Below are 13269 nucleotides of genomic sequence, written 5' to 3' on the forward strand. Positions count from 1 at the left end.
TAGATATAGGAATCAGGAAACAAGAAGGGCTCATGAGGTTTATGGTAGCCAGGAAGGAGCTTAAGAAAGGACTGAGGAGAGCTTGAAGGGGGCATGAGAAAGCTTTGGCCTGCAGAATTAAGGAGAACCCCAAGATGTTCTATGCATATATGAAGAACAGAAGGATGATGAGAATGAAGGTGGGACCGATAAAGGAGGCAACATGTGCCTGGAAACAGAGAAGATTAGGGAGGTCATAAATGAATTCTTTGCATCAGTATTCACAAGTGAAAAGGATTATGATCAGAGTGAGGTCGAAATTGAACAGGCCAGTGAAGCTGAACAATGGAGATTAAGGAAGTGTTGAATCTTCATAAAAACATCAAGACCGAGGAGCCCCAGGGCCGAACACGATAAACCCCAGGCTGCTGTGGGAAGTGAGAGAAGAGAGAGCTGGGGCAGTAGCTATGATCTTTGAATCCTCTTCGGCAGCAGGGGAGGTGTCAGAGGATTGGAGAATGGTAAATGTAGTCCCCTTGTTTAAAAAAGGTAATAGGGAGAATCCTGGGAATTATAGACCGATGAATCTTACGTCAGTGGTTTGCCAACTAATGGAGAGGATTCTTAAGGGTAGGATCTATGAGCATTTGGAGAAGTCCAGACTACTCAAGGACAGTCAACATGGCTTTGTGAAGGGAAGGTCATGCCTGATGAGCCTAATTGAGCTTTTTGAGGAGGTAACAAAAGAAATTGATGAGGGTAGAGCAGTAGATGTGGTCTACATGGATTTTAGCAAAGTGTTCAACAAGGTCCCCCATGAAAGATTTCGTCCAGAAAGTTATGAGGTGAGGGATCAGTGGAACCTTGGCTGTGTGGATAAAAATTTGGCTTGTAGGAAAAAAGCAGAGAGTAATAGTTGAAGGAAAGTATTCTGCCTGGAGGTCGGTGACTAGTGGAGTGCCGCAGAGATCTGTTCTGGTCCCCCTGCTCCTTGTGATTTTTATAAATGACCTCAATGAAGGAAAGATGGGTCAGTAAGTTTGTGGATGATACGAAGGTTGGAGGAGTTGTGGATGGAGCTGAAGGTTGTCGAAGGTTACAAGAGAATATAGACAAGATGCAGAGTTGGGCAGAAAAATGGCAGATGGATTTCAATCAGGATAAGAATGAGGTGATGCATTTTGGAAGGACAAACCAGAAGGCTGAATATAGGGTTAATGGTAGGTTACGTAAGAGTATGAATGAATAGAGGGACCATGGGTTTCAAATCCATACATCCCTCAAGGTCACCGGACAGGTTGATAGGATAGTTAAGAAGGCCTATGGGATGCTTGGATTAATTAATAAGGAGTTTGAGTTCAGGAGTTGAGAGGTCGTGTTTCAACTCTACAAATCTGTGGTGAGACCACACTTAGAATATTGTGTTCAGTTCTAGTCACCTCATTATAGGAAGGATGTGGAAGCTACGGAGAGAGGGCAGAGGAGATTTTCCAGGATGTTGCCTGAATTAAGAAACAAGTCTTATGAGGCAAGGTTAGCAGAATTGGTACTTTTTTTTATTTGGACCATAGAAGGATGAGAGGAGACTTAATAGAGGTCTACAAGATTATGAGAGGGTAGACAGCCAGCACCTGTTTCCCAGGGCAGGATCAGCAAACATCAGAAGATATCTGTACAAAGTGAAGGGAGGGGAGACATCTGGATGTCTGGGATGCCTTGCCAGGAATGGCTCTGGAGGCTGAAACCTTGGGGGCATTTAAGAGGCTCTTAGACGTGGATGGAAAAAAAATGAGGGTTATGCGATAGTGAGGGTTTAGTATTTTTTTTATTGGAAGGAATATATGGGTCTGCACAACATCGAGGGCTGAAAGGGCTGTACTGTGCTGTATTGTTCTATGAAACTGGAGCACCTGGAGGAAACCCATGCAGACACAGAGAGAACATACAAACTCTTTGCATCCAGCACGGGATTCGAACCTCTGGCACTGTAACAGAGTTGTTCTAACTGCTACGCTAACCACGCTTCCCTAATCACCCGAACATTTGCCTGGTTTTGCTGATCAGCATTCCATCCAGTGTTATCAAGGCCACAAGGAAGAACACAAGCCACAGAATTAGAACTTACTCAGTGCACATGAACTGTGGGGTCTCTGAAGGATACTTTTTTGTCAGATGTTAAATTTTTTAGGTTAAGTGTTTGAGTGAATGATATTTCTTTTTGAGTCTCGCTATCTGATATTAAAATGCAGAGGCTGAAACCGTTTAGCTCCCACATCTCTACTAAAATACCTGGGGGCCAATAATTCCACCCAAGGAGTTATTGCCACGTGGCTAAGGTGACCCAGCAGCAAGCCTAGTTACAGCTCTGGTGACCCTTGTTCGAATCCAGAGCTGACTGCAAGGAGTTTGTACCTTCTCCCCATGTCTGCGTGGGTTTCTTTGGATGCTCCGGTTTCCTTCAAAACATACTGTGGTGGTTGGGGATGTAGGTTAATTGGCTTGCATACACTTGTGGTCGGAAGGGCCTATTACCATGTTGTATGTCTATATCTAAATTTAAAAAAAGATGTATCCTTGTGTCACTGAATTACCTCCGGGTGCTCTGATTTCATCCCACATCCCAAACATTTAATTGACTATGGTAAATAGCCCCTGGTGCATCAGTAAGTAGGATAATCTTGGGGGAATTGCTGGAATGAAAGAATAGTCACCAGGAAGATGAAATGGGAGGAATTGGATTACTCTTTGAATCAACATGGGCTCGATGGGCCAAAGAGTTAAGATTTATAAAGAAGTTAAGATCATAAAGAAGTTAAGATTTATTGTCAGAGTGACGTGATGTCAGACAACCCTGAGGTTCTTTTTCCTGCAGGCCAGGCAGAATTTCTACTTAACGGCAGCACTAAAAAAAGCTGAACTCAATAAATGATGTACAAAGTAAGAGTCCTTAGATGAGTTTTTTACCCTAGTGCCATATACATGACCCATCTCTGGAAGCCGGCTTGCTTGTTCACACAGAAGAAAAGCTGGGTTGATGAGTCCTTTTACCCAGTAAGCAGGCTTCCAGAAGCCAAAGAGGTGGGGCATAGAGTACCTCTGTCTCTATTCGGAGTCCAAAACTGCACACAATATTCCAAATTTGATCTTACCAATGCCTTATACAACTTCAACATGACATCCCAACTCCTGTACTCAATACTCTGATTTATGAAGGCCAACATATCAAAAGCTGCTTCCTTGAAGAAGAACTCAGGCCCAAAACATTGTAATATATCTTTGTCTCCTTTGGATTCTGAAAGATCAGCTGAGTTCCTCCAGCATTTTACATTATAGAGATGACCAAGTTCTAATTTATTCAAAAGACCCACCATGTGAATGTTATTTTACTTAATAGCTAATTGATTGGGAAGAATAATGATTTCATTTTGTAAAGGTCTTTGTCTTTCTGGAAACAACACAGAGCTACGTTGTGCTAGTTTATATTGTTGGTGCTTGAAGGTTTCTGAGTGTTTACTTCCTGCCCTTAAGATGTTGAAGTGGACGTTGATGAATTAAACACTGAACAGACTTTGGAGCTGAACAAACTTGCGACCACTTATGGGATGTCCGAAGGTGACTTTGTCAGGTGAGCCTGGTGCAGAGTTTATTAGGGGCACAGTGGTTAGCAGAATGTTGTTTCAACGCCAGCGATCGGGACCGTGGTTCAAATCCGGTGCTGTCCGTAAGGAGTTGGTACATTTTCCCAGAGACTCTGGTTTCCTCCTGCTGTTCGAAAACTATAGGGAATTGTAGGTTAATTGGGCAGCACGGACTCATGGGCCAAAATGGCCTGTTACTGTGCTGTATGTTTGAAAAGCAGAGTCAACGACAGAACAAATCAAATCAAGGGACGTTAAGGTAACGCGGAGGGGAGGGAGAGACACAAACTGCCATTCACTGTGAGTTTCGCTCGCTGAATCAGGCCCCCGGGTGGGTGGGGGAACATAATAACATCGGGGGGGGGGGGGGAGTCATGGCCCGTGGTTCCCCCCACCCCCACCATGATGCCAGCCCTACTAAAAAGGTTTATTTTCACTGATAATGTTGATAACTGAGTTTAAGTTTGGAAAATCATAAATAAAATAGTAAAAAAAAGGCTTCTGTTGCTCAATGGACAAGTCCAGTGTCTTGTCTGGTTCCAACTTGGTGAGGGGAGAAAGGTTTCTGGTTTATTCGCTGCTTACTAAGTCAGGTGTCCACTGGCAGATGGTGGAGGGACTTGTAAAGCTTGCTTTCTTTCCTTTGGATGTGGCCAAGGAATGGATTATATTTATATAGAACCTTTCACAATCTCCCATAATTTCTCTTTCGATCTTTTTATTGAGTTTTATAGAACAAGCACACGTATAGAGAACACAAGGTCACCAAATATGAAGAATATAAGTACATTTCCAAAAATAAAACAATGGCGATATACCCCTTCCCCGTACAATGTTGTCGGAATGACAAAAATGAAAAATAAACAAAGAAAAGAACTCTAGCTCCCCTACCAAATAAAGCCTGGGATGTTTTGACATAAAATTAAAGGTAGTCTAGTTCTACTGAATCTATAAAACATTACTAACCAAAAGAAATAAAACCATGTACATAAAAAAATCTATTCAATGATCAGACTAATAGATGAGCATGAAACGACTCCAAATTTTATGAAAGTCAGTGTTGGCACACCTTTTTCCATAATTTCCGGTGGAATCACTTCACTAATTGTGGAGAGAGACAATTGATTGAAGAATAGACACTTCCCAGCGCGTAGCCAGCGGTGCGGCAGGATGGAGTTGGCCAGCAGACAGTGGGTAGGACAGCGGGCCAAAATGTCCAGCGCCATACCGTGAGGGCCAAAATGTCCTAGACACCCCACCCCACTCTGCCATTTTTTTTGTCTCCTAATATTGATAATTGGAAGGGCTGGATGGACAGTCCACTGTGATGTTCTCTGAGCGACCAGTGGAGAATGAGGATGCTCGCTGGTCTTTGTGGTGTGTGGGGGGGGGGGGGGGGGGCGCTTGGAGTAGGTAGGGAAGCAGTCTATTGATGGGTTCAATAACCAATCCTGGTTTCTGTTGAAAGGATGCTTCGGAAAGACAAAGAAGAAGTGGAAGCAATCAAACATGCCAAAGCACTGGAGGAGGAGAAGGCAATGTACTCGGTAGGAACGTTCGTTCATTCATTGTGTCCTGTTGGCACCCGACAAGTGAGAGAGGAGTCTACAGTGGGTGTCGCCGTGGCTGCCGGTGTCAGACTGGGAATAGTGGCATTAATTATGACGTTGTGTGCTCTTTGCAGGGCCGTCGGTCTCGTCGCCAAAGGAGAGAATTCAGAGAGAAGCGCTTGAAGGGGAGAAAGATCAGCCCACCCAGGTACTTAGTGTTTCTCCTCACAGCCACCGACTCTCAGATCCTCCCCCACTGTCCTCTGCCATTCCCTGTTTTGAAACGTTTAGCCAGGGCCTGGTGATTTTCCTCAGTTTTGAGTTTCCCGATTTTTTTTTTTCTCTCTCCCCCCACCAAAGACCACTTGCCCCAGGGTGTTCCTCACTGCCTCACCGTTCAGACGTGAAGGAGAATATTCAGTAACATCTCTCCTTGCCCAACAAAAGCCATTACTGAGGGCAATTTTAAATTTAGACATGCAGCACAGTAACAGGCCCGTGCCGCCCAATTGACCGACAATCCCCATACATTTTGAAGGATGGGAAGAAACTGGAGGAATCCCACGCAGACATGGGGAAAGTGTGCAAACTTCTAATAGACAGCGCTGGATTCTCACCCAGGCCTGCTGAGACTGTAATACCAATGCGTTAACCGATATGGTAACGTTGCCGCCCATGTTTGTCATCCCAGCTCATACCAAGAACATAGCTGTTGATGCCATCTCTGTAGGGCACAATTACAGACAAAGGGAAACCTTGAATTTCTACAGCATCCACTTTGAACGATCAATGACCTTTAGTGCAGAAAATGTAGCAGCCTAATTTGTTCCCATAAACAGCAACCTGAGGATAGTCAGGTGGTCAGTTTTTGTTCTATTAAGTAATCCTACCAATGGCATCCCTGAGAGGGGAGAATGGGCCTCGTTGTAACACTTCCGACTCTGCAGCTCTTCCACCTCGAGCACATCATCTGAGGCCCGTGGTTAATTCTCTGATCAACATCTTGGCGTCTAGCTCCGAGGCAAGACTGACGCACCTGCCGCTGTCGCTCCATCTGGCTGGTGTTACCTGCTGACTTTCGGCCCCGTTGTTGGGACCAAGAATCTGGGCCGAGCAAAGGGTTGAAGTTGGGTCTCACTGTGGCCTGACCGGCTGTTGGCTCGACCACATCTCACAGGCACTCCGGCTCTCGGGATCGCCCAGCCGAGACTTTGGGGGAGCAGAGGCTGCAGATATGCTCCAGAATCTGTAATTGACGAGCTATCTTTTATGTTTCAGTTATGCAAGAAGGGATAGCCCAACGTATGACCCATATAAAAGGTAATTTCATTACATTGAACTGATGTTCAGATCAGACCTGTGATTGTTTGTTACAACTGACTACAGTAAAAACCCTGGTATCCGGCACCTTAAGGGGATTGGTAGATGCCGGATAAGTGTATTTTCCGGTTGCTCTTAAAATGCCTAACCAAAACTTGTCCGCTGTTTCATGATCCACTGATTTCTGCTCACCAGACAAGTCTAATATACGGATTTTCTTTTGCTGGTTGCTTGAGTCTGCCAGTTGTTGAAATGATGGATACCAGGGCTTTACTGAACAATGATTGAGATGAACAGTGGAGAAATGGGCTGGATGCTTTAGTGAGAGGAGGAGAATGAAAAGGACGAGTTGACTTTGTCGTCCTGTTTCGAAAGGCATCAATTCCTGGTCTAGGCCCTTATGTTTCAGAGCTCTGATATGTCATTTGAGGTATTATTCAATTTATTGTCAAAGTTACAAAACAGTGTCATATTACATGAAATTTCTATTTGCCTGCTGCAAGGCAGACAGATTCATTACCGGCAGGAATTGCCTAAACGCCTCACAGTCAGAAAGGGAGGTGTCCATTCGCCCCCCCCCCCCCAGAGTCACCAAGTGTCGGTAGATTTGGCTCCAGCGCTTCCACAGCCCCCGCAGCCACACAGACCAAACCACTGGTGACCCGAGATCCAGATCCGAACCTCCGACACTGTCAGAAACCCTTCAGCGCCCTCGGCACCTCCTCGCATCCTGGTTCTGATACCTGGTCCCCCTCCAGCCAGTTACGAGCCAGTCTCCAGCAGCCCACAGCCCGGCGCAAGTCTCCCGACAGCAGTCTCCAGCAGCCCACAGCTCCCGCGGGTTCCTTGTCTCAAGTCGCCAGCAGTTCACTACATTCACTGGTCCCTCAGCCACAGAGCCCCCTCACTGGAACACCGCAGTGGTCACCATCCCTGGGGGGGGGATGGGGGGGGTCATCTCCTTTGCTTCTCCTTCTCAGGCAGGAGGTGATCTTCCTGTCCTCTGGTGCCCTGTTCCAGTCCTCCGCTACCCTGGAGTCTGAAGACCCTCATGGCTGTTGCCGATTAATAGGCGACGCCATCTTGAGCGCAGACCTGAGGTCGTGGGATTTCAAATAAAACCACCTTCGAAGGGCCATTCATATCCCATGCAGAGCCAACGGCAGTCGAATGGGCTGTTGGACCCCGCGGGAACACTGCATCTCCACTCCCCTGCGGGTCCACACCAGCCTGCCATCATATTCTCAAGTGTCGGCACTGCCATGAAGCAAACTACTTGCACTGAGCCTAATCCAGTCAGCAAATGCAAGCAGGATCCAGCCGATACTTGTCATACAGTCACTGTACGGTGTTCGGGACTGTGTAGCTCTGGCTTTGAGATACTTCCACCCCATACGCATAGCCACCAAGGTTAATGGGACATTACCTGGCAGGAGGGAAAGCAACTTGCACTAGGATCCTGTCATCTTTGGCCAGCTGCTTTTTTTTGACATACAGCGTGGTAACAGGCCCCTCCAGGCCATTAGCCCTTGCCACCCAATTGACTTACAACCCCCGGTACATTTTGAAGGGTGGAAGGAAACTGAAGCCCCCGGGGAAAGCCCACGCAGACACAGGGAGAATGTACAAGCTTGCGGCGGTGGATCCAAACCTGAGTTGCTGGTGCTTTAACACCATTGCGCTAGCCACTACTTACCATGCTGCCCATTGCTATGCTAACCAGACCATGTCGTTCGTGAACTGATCTGATAAGGGAAACTCAAATGCCTTCTTGAGGACAACATGCATTTTTGGTTCTGCCTGCTCCTTAGAAAGCGAGCAGTAGTTTGTCTTTCAAACTCTTGAAGTAGTTCCATGATTTACTTACGTTATTCCTGTACATTATTCCATTTTCAGACTTTTATACCTATAGCATATTTTGTTTATCCTTTGAAGGAGAGACACTCAACAAGGCGAGGGCTGATCTTTAACCACTATTTCCCTGCAATAATCCTGCATCCTTCAATTCACCAATCCACACACACTGTGGCAGTGGTGCAGCCAATAGAGCTGCTGTCTCTCGTCTCCAGGGTTAAGTCCTGACCTCCACTGCTGTCTGTCCACGTTCTCCCATATCCCAAAGATAAAAGGTTAATTGGCTGCTGGAAATTGTCCTTCCTGTCGATGAGAGGTGGAACCTGGGTGGTTAAAGAGAATGCGAGATGAATAAAATGGGGTTAGTGTGAATGGTCAGCATGGACCCCATGGGCCAAACAGCCTGTTTTGGGACCTTATGAATCAATGTGATTTGTGCTGCAGGTAATTTTGATGATAATATTTAGTGTGGGGAAGACATTCATTCAATGAAATCAGTCTACTGTAATTTTTAATCTGCATTTAAAGTCTTATCCATGGTGGTTGAATGATTGTTGGAATCCTGCAGTAGTAAGTAACATCTCCTCCATGGTCTCCAAGACCTGGAACTCAATGCCCCACTCTGTAATTGGATCCTGGATTTCCTCACCTCCAGACCACAATCAGTGAGGATTGGTAAGAACAGGGCTGCATTCTTAGCCCCTGTTCACCTACGACTGTGTGGCTTAGTAGGACAACAACACCATCTACAAATTTGCTGACGATACCACGGTGATGGATTGCATAAGAAGGGGGCGATGATTCAGCATACAGGAGGGAGATTGAAAACCTGGCTGAATGGTGCACCAACAACAACCTCACACTTAATGTCACCAAAACCAAGGAGCTGATTGTTGGCTTCTGGAAGGGAAAACCAGAGGTGTACGATCCAGTGATCATTGGGGGATCAGAGATGGAGAGGGTGAGCAAATTTGAGAGCTTGGGAGTCACTATCTCAGAGGATCTTTCCTAGACCCAACATGCTAATGGCATCATGAAGCAAACACGTCAGCACCTCTACTTCCTCAGGAGTTTATGGAGGTTTGGTATGACATCAGAAACCTAAATTTCTACAGATGTGTGGTGGAAAATATGCTGCATCAAAGTCTGGGATGGGGACAGCAAAACTCCTGAGTGAAAAGCCCTGGAAAAGGTAGTGGACACAGCTCAGGACATCACAGGTAAAACCCTCCCCACCATCGAGAACATCTTATGGGGGACGCTGCCGTCGGCAGCAGCAGTGATCATCAAGGATCCACCCCACCCAGCACACGCTCTGTTTTCGCTGCTGCTATCGGGAAAGAGGTATCGTTGCCACAAGACTCGCACCCACCAGGTTCAGGAACAGCCGCTAACCTTCCTCAATCAGACTCCTCAACAACAAACTCAGTCAGGGACTCGTTTGAGGACTCTTACTTTAACATTTTATTGATTTTTTTTTTTACCCTCTCTGTATTGCAGTTCAGTTTGTTTAGATTTGTTTACACGTGAACACTGTACAGTTTTTATTTGCACACCCAATGTGGTAATTCTGCCTGGCCTGTAGGTAAGTGAATCTTAGGCTTGTATGTGATGTCATCTATGTACTCTGACAATAAATCTGAAAATCTACAGTAATGTTGTGGATCTTCCAGGTCACAGTCAGAGTCCAGCTCAGGCACGAGATCACGGTCACGCTCGAACTCCCCGACGCACGAGGAAAAGATCACCTACATCACAAGCTTCGGGGGCAGCGAGGATGAGGGGGGCTCGATGGCGCAGTCTGGGGCGGCACCTGCCAAGGCCCCACTAGGCAGGCACCGGGCCTCCAATTCGCAGCAAAGCTCTGGCACAGGTCATACCAGCTCCTCCCGGTCGGTAATTTTCAAAATCTTCCCTTTACTATTCTCAAAGCCAGTGCTTGTGCTTCTAGAGGGGAAAGGTCAGAACTTCCACAGAAGGAAGCTTTTACATTTAAATACTCTTGTGTTGAATCTAACTCTGCCAACTGTCACATCCTCACATAAATTAGGGGTGGCCAGTTCTGAATGGCAGAAAAGATTCGGGGAACCAGACAATTCTTTTGCAGATCATCGAGGTCAGCAGTTAGCACAGTGCCACAGTGGAATTCTGAAAATCAGGACTGCTCGGGGATTGGGTCGGTCCAGATTTTCCCGACATTCGGGCAGTACTTTTAAAATTCAAATTTAAGGAGGAACGAAGAAGAGGTGAACAGGACCATTTTGATAGTTTGTTCATTAGCAAATACAACCTGCTTCATTGATCAAAATGAGCAGATTTAAAGAAAAAATCAAGTGGCCGTTTGTTGCCGCTGTGCATCTGTAGCACTTGCACATGGACGCACGCACACAAAAGCCCGCTAAATTTTAAAAGTTTGAGTGGTCCGAATTTCTGGCATCTGGAGTTTTGGAGCCGCAGCTCAATCCTGGCGTTGATGTTGCCTATTTGTCTGTGTGGATTCCTCCCAGGTGTTCTGGTATTCCCCTCGTCTCCCAAAGGCACGTAGGTTGTTCGATTAATTGGTCACTAAATTGCCTCTCATACGTAAGGGAGTGGTAGAATCTGGGTGGAGTTAAGGAACAATACAATGGGATGAGGGTCGATGGCTGTTTGCTGGGCTGACGGGCCAGTTTCAAACCTGTGTGTAACTCTGTGAGATTGAGCAGCGTTCAGGGGGAGATGCTGAATGTATCTGATCAGCAGAACTTCGGGTAATGGTTTACCGGCCTTGAGCCACTTGTGCTCCCTGCACATCACAAGATATAGCAACAGAGGTAGGCCCATCGAGCCATTTCCTCGTGAGCTGATCCATCGTCCCACGCAGCCCCACTCCCCAGCCTGCTCCCCCAAAACCCTTGATGCCCTGACTAATCACATACAATGAAACCTCGTAAGAGCACGATTCGTTAATCCGCGGAATCGCTTATAGCGCGGGTGTATGTGGACCCCAAACGTTGATTTTAGGATGCCGGGCTAACAGTGGATAACCCACAAACTCAAAAATGGACTCATGACTCATTTACAAGATGTGCATGTTAGTATGTGGAGTTTAAAGGTCATATTAGAGGGTTTGAGTTACAGTATTCTGTTTTCCTACTTCCTGAGTCATGACATATCAGCATCTGTTCTGCGACTCGGCTGTAATGCGGTATGAAATCTTGGGCCCCAACTACTGCGTTCTAACGAGGTTTTACTGTACCTGTCTATCTCTGACTTAGATATGCCCAATGACCTCGCTCCCATAGCTGCCTGGGGCAACATTCCAGACTCTCGGGCTAAAGAAATATTTCTGCATCTTTGTTTTAAATTGATGCCCCTTTATCCTGAAGTTGTGCCCTCTTGTTCTAGACTCCCCCACCATGGGGAACAACCTTGCCATATCTACTCTGGCCAGGCCTTTCAGCATTCGAAATGTCTCTTGAGGTCACCGCTCATCCTCCTGTACTCCCAACGAGTGCAGTCCAAGAGCCAACAAATGTTCCTCATATACTAACCCTTTGATTCCTGGTATCATTCAGAACCCTCCTGGAATCTTTTCCATATGCAGTAACCCTCTGTTAATTTATGTGAGGATGTGGTTTGTCCCTGGATGTGGCTGCTGGAGGGTAAATTCTATATCGTGTGCTGCATTTGTACCAAAGGTTTGAATTGTAAACATAGAATGATTCAGCACAGAAACGGTCCCTCAATCCACTTCATCCAACCCAACATAAATTTTTACACTAATCCTACACTGAACCTTTTTATTATGTCTCAGAAAAAAATGGGTTCAAATTTTGGGGGAACTGAGTCAATGAAGTAAACAAAAGCACAAAATACTGGAGAAGCTCACAGGTCAAACAGTGTCCTTTATGTAGCAAAGGTAAAGGTACAGAATCGATGTTTCGGGCTTGAACCCTTCATCGCAGTCTGAGAAAATGCCGCAGGTATTCGAACAAGAGTTGGGGGTGGGGGGGGGGGGGGGGGAGGGAGGGTGGCAAAGGATGGAGATGATAGGTGGAGAAAGGAGGGAGGGATGGCTGGGTGGATGAACTGGAAAAACAGGGGGAGGGGAAAGAAAAGGTGAGCAGGTTTAGTGGAAGGCAGTAAAGGCAACGTTATGCCATCTGGCCAGCGAGTGCCCAGATGGAAAATAAGGTGTTGTCACTCCAATTTGTGGGTTGTCTGGGAGGGATAGTGCACAAGGCCATAGACGGACATGTGAGCACGGAACGTGACTTGGAATTGAAATGATTGGCCACTTTTGGTAACGGAGAGGAGGTGCTGAGCAAAGTGATCTCTCAGTCTGCGACCGGTCTCTCCGACGTAGAGAATGCCACAAAGGGTGCACTGGATGCAGTAAATGAGCCCTCTGGATGGACAAGAGAGGTGTTGCTTCACGTGAAAGGCCTGTTTTGGGGTCCCAGACCGTGGTGAGGGAGGAGATTTGGTCGCAAGTGTTGCACCTCCTGCGGGCACAGGGGAAGGTGTCGGAGGCGTGATGGATGGAGAGGAATGAGTGCACGGGGGAATCGTGGAGGGAGCAGTCCCTGTGAAAGACCGAGAGGGGAGGAGAAGTAAAATGTGTCTTCTGGTGGGATCCTGTAGTAAGTACCGGAATTCCGGCTGATAATGTATTGAATGCAGAGGCTCATGGGGTGGTAGGTGAGGATGAGGGAGATTCTATGTTGGTCTGGGGGAAGAGGGGGCCAGGGCAGATGAGCAGGAAATGAATGAGATGCAGGTGAGGTCTGAGTTGATAGTGGTGGAAGGAAAGTCACATTTGTGGAAAAAGGCAGACACTTCAGAAGATCTGGACCAGAAACCCTAATCTTGGGAACAGATGCGGCGGAGATAGAGAAATTGAGAGAAGGGGGTGGAATCCTTACAGGGACAGGGTGTGAGGAGGT

At 46.7% G+C, this 13269-nt stretch overlaps 1 protein-coding gene across 4 annotated transcripts in view; it reads left to right on the forward strand.

Annotated features, from left to right (window-relative positions):
• Window positions 1–13269, forward strand: part of clasrp (CLK4-associating serine/arginine rich protein) — a 59447-nt gene that overhangs the window by 17376 nt on the left and 28802 nt on the right. For all 4 annotated transcript variants that reach the window (XR_011348212.1, XM_069909250.1, XM_069909252.1 and 1 more), the window contains exons 9-13: window positions 3508–3604; window positions 5086–5164; window positions 5302–5375; window positions 6446–6487; window positions 10015–10233. Coding sequence is in view for 3 of the 4 variants with exons in the window: in XM_069909250.1 (XP_069765351.1) it covers window positions 3508–3604; window positions 5086–5164; window positions 5302–5375; window positions 6446–6487; window positions 10015–10233 (511 nt within the window). In the remaining variant the exon portion in view is untranslated. The remainder of the gene's footprint in view (window positions 1–3507; window positions 3605–5085; window positions 5165–5301; window positions 5376–6445; window positions 6488–10014; window positions 10234–13269) is intronic.

The sequence above is a fragment of the Narcine bancroftii genome, chromosome 13, assembly GCF_036971445.1.
Source record: "Narcine bancroftii isolate sNarBan1 chromosome 13, sNarBan1.hap1, whole genome shotgun sequence".
Taxonomy (NCBI): domain Eukaryota; kingdom Metazoa; phylum Chordata; class Chondrichthyes; order Torpediniformes; family Narcinidae; genus Narcine; species Narcine bancroftii.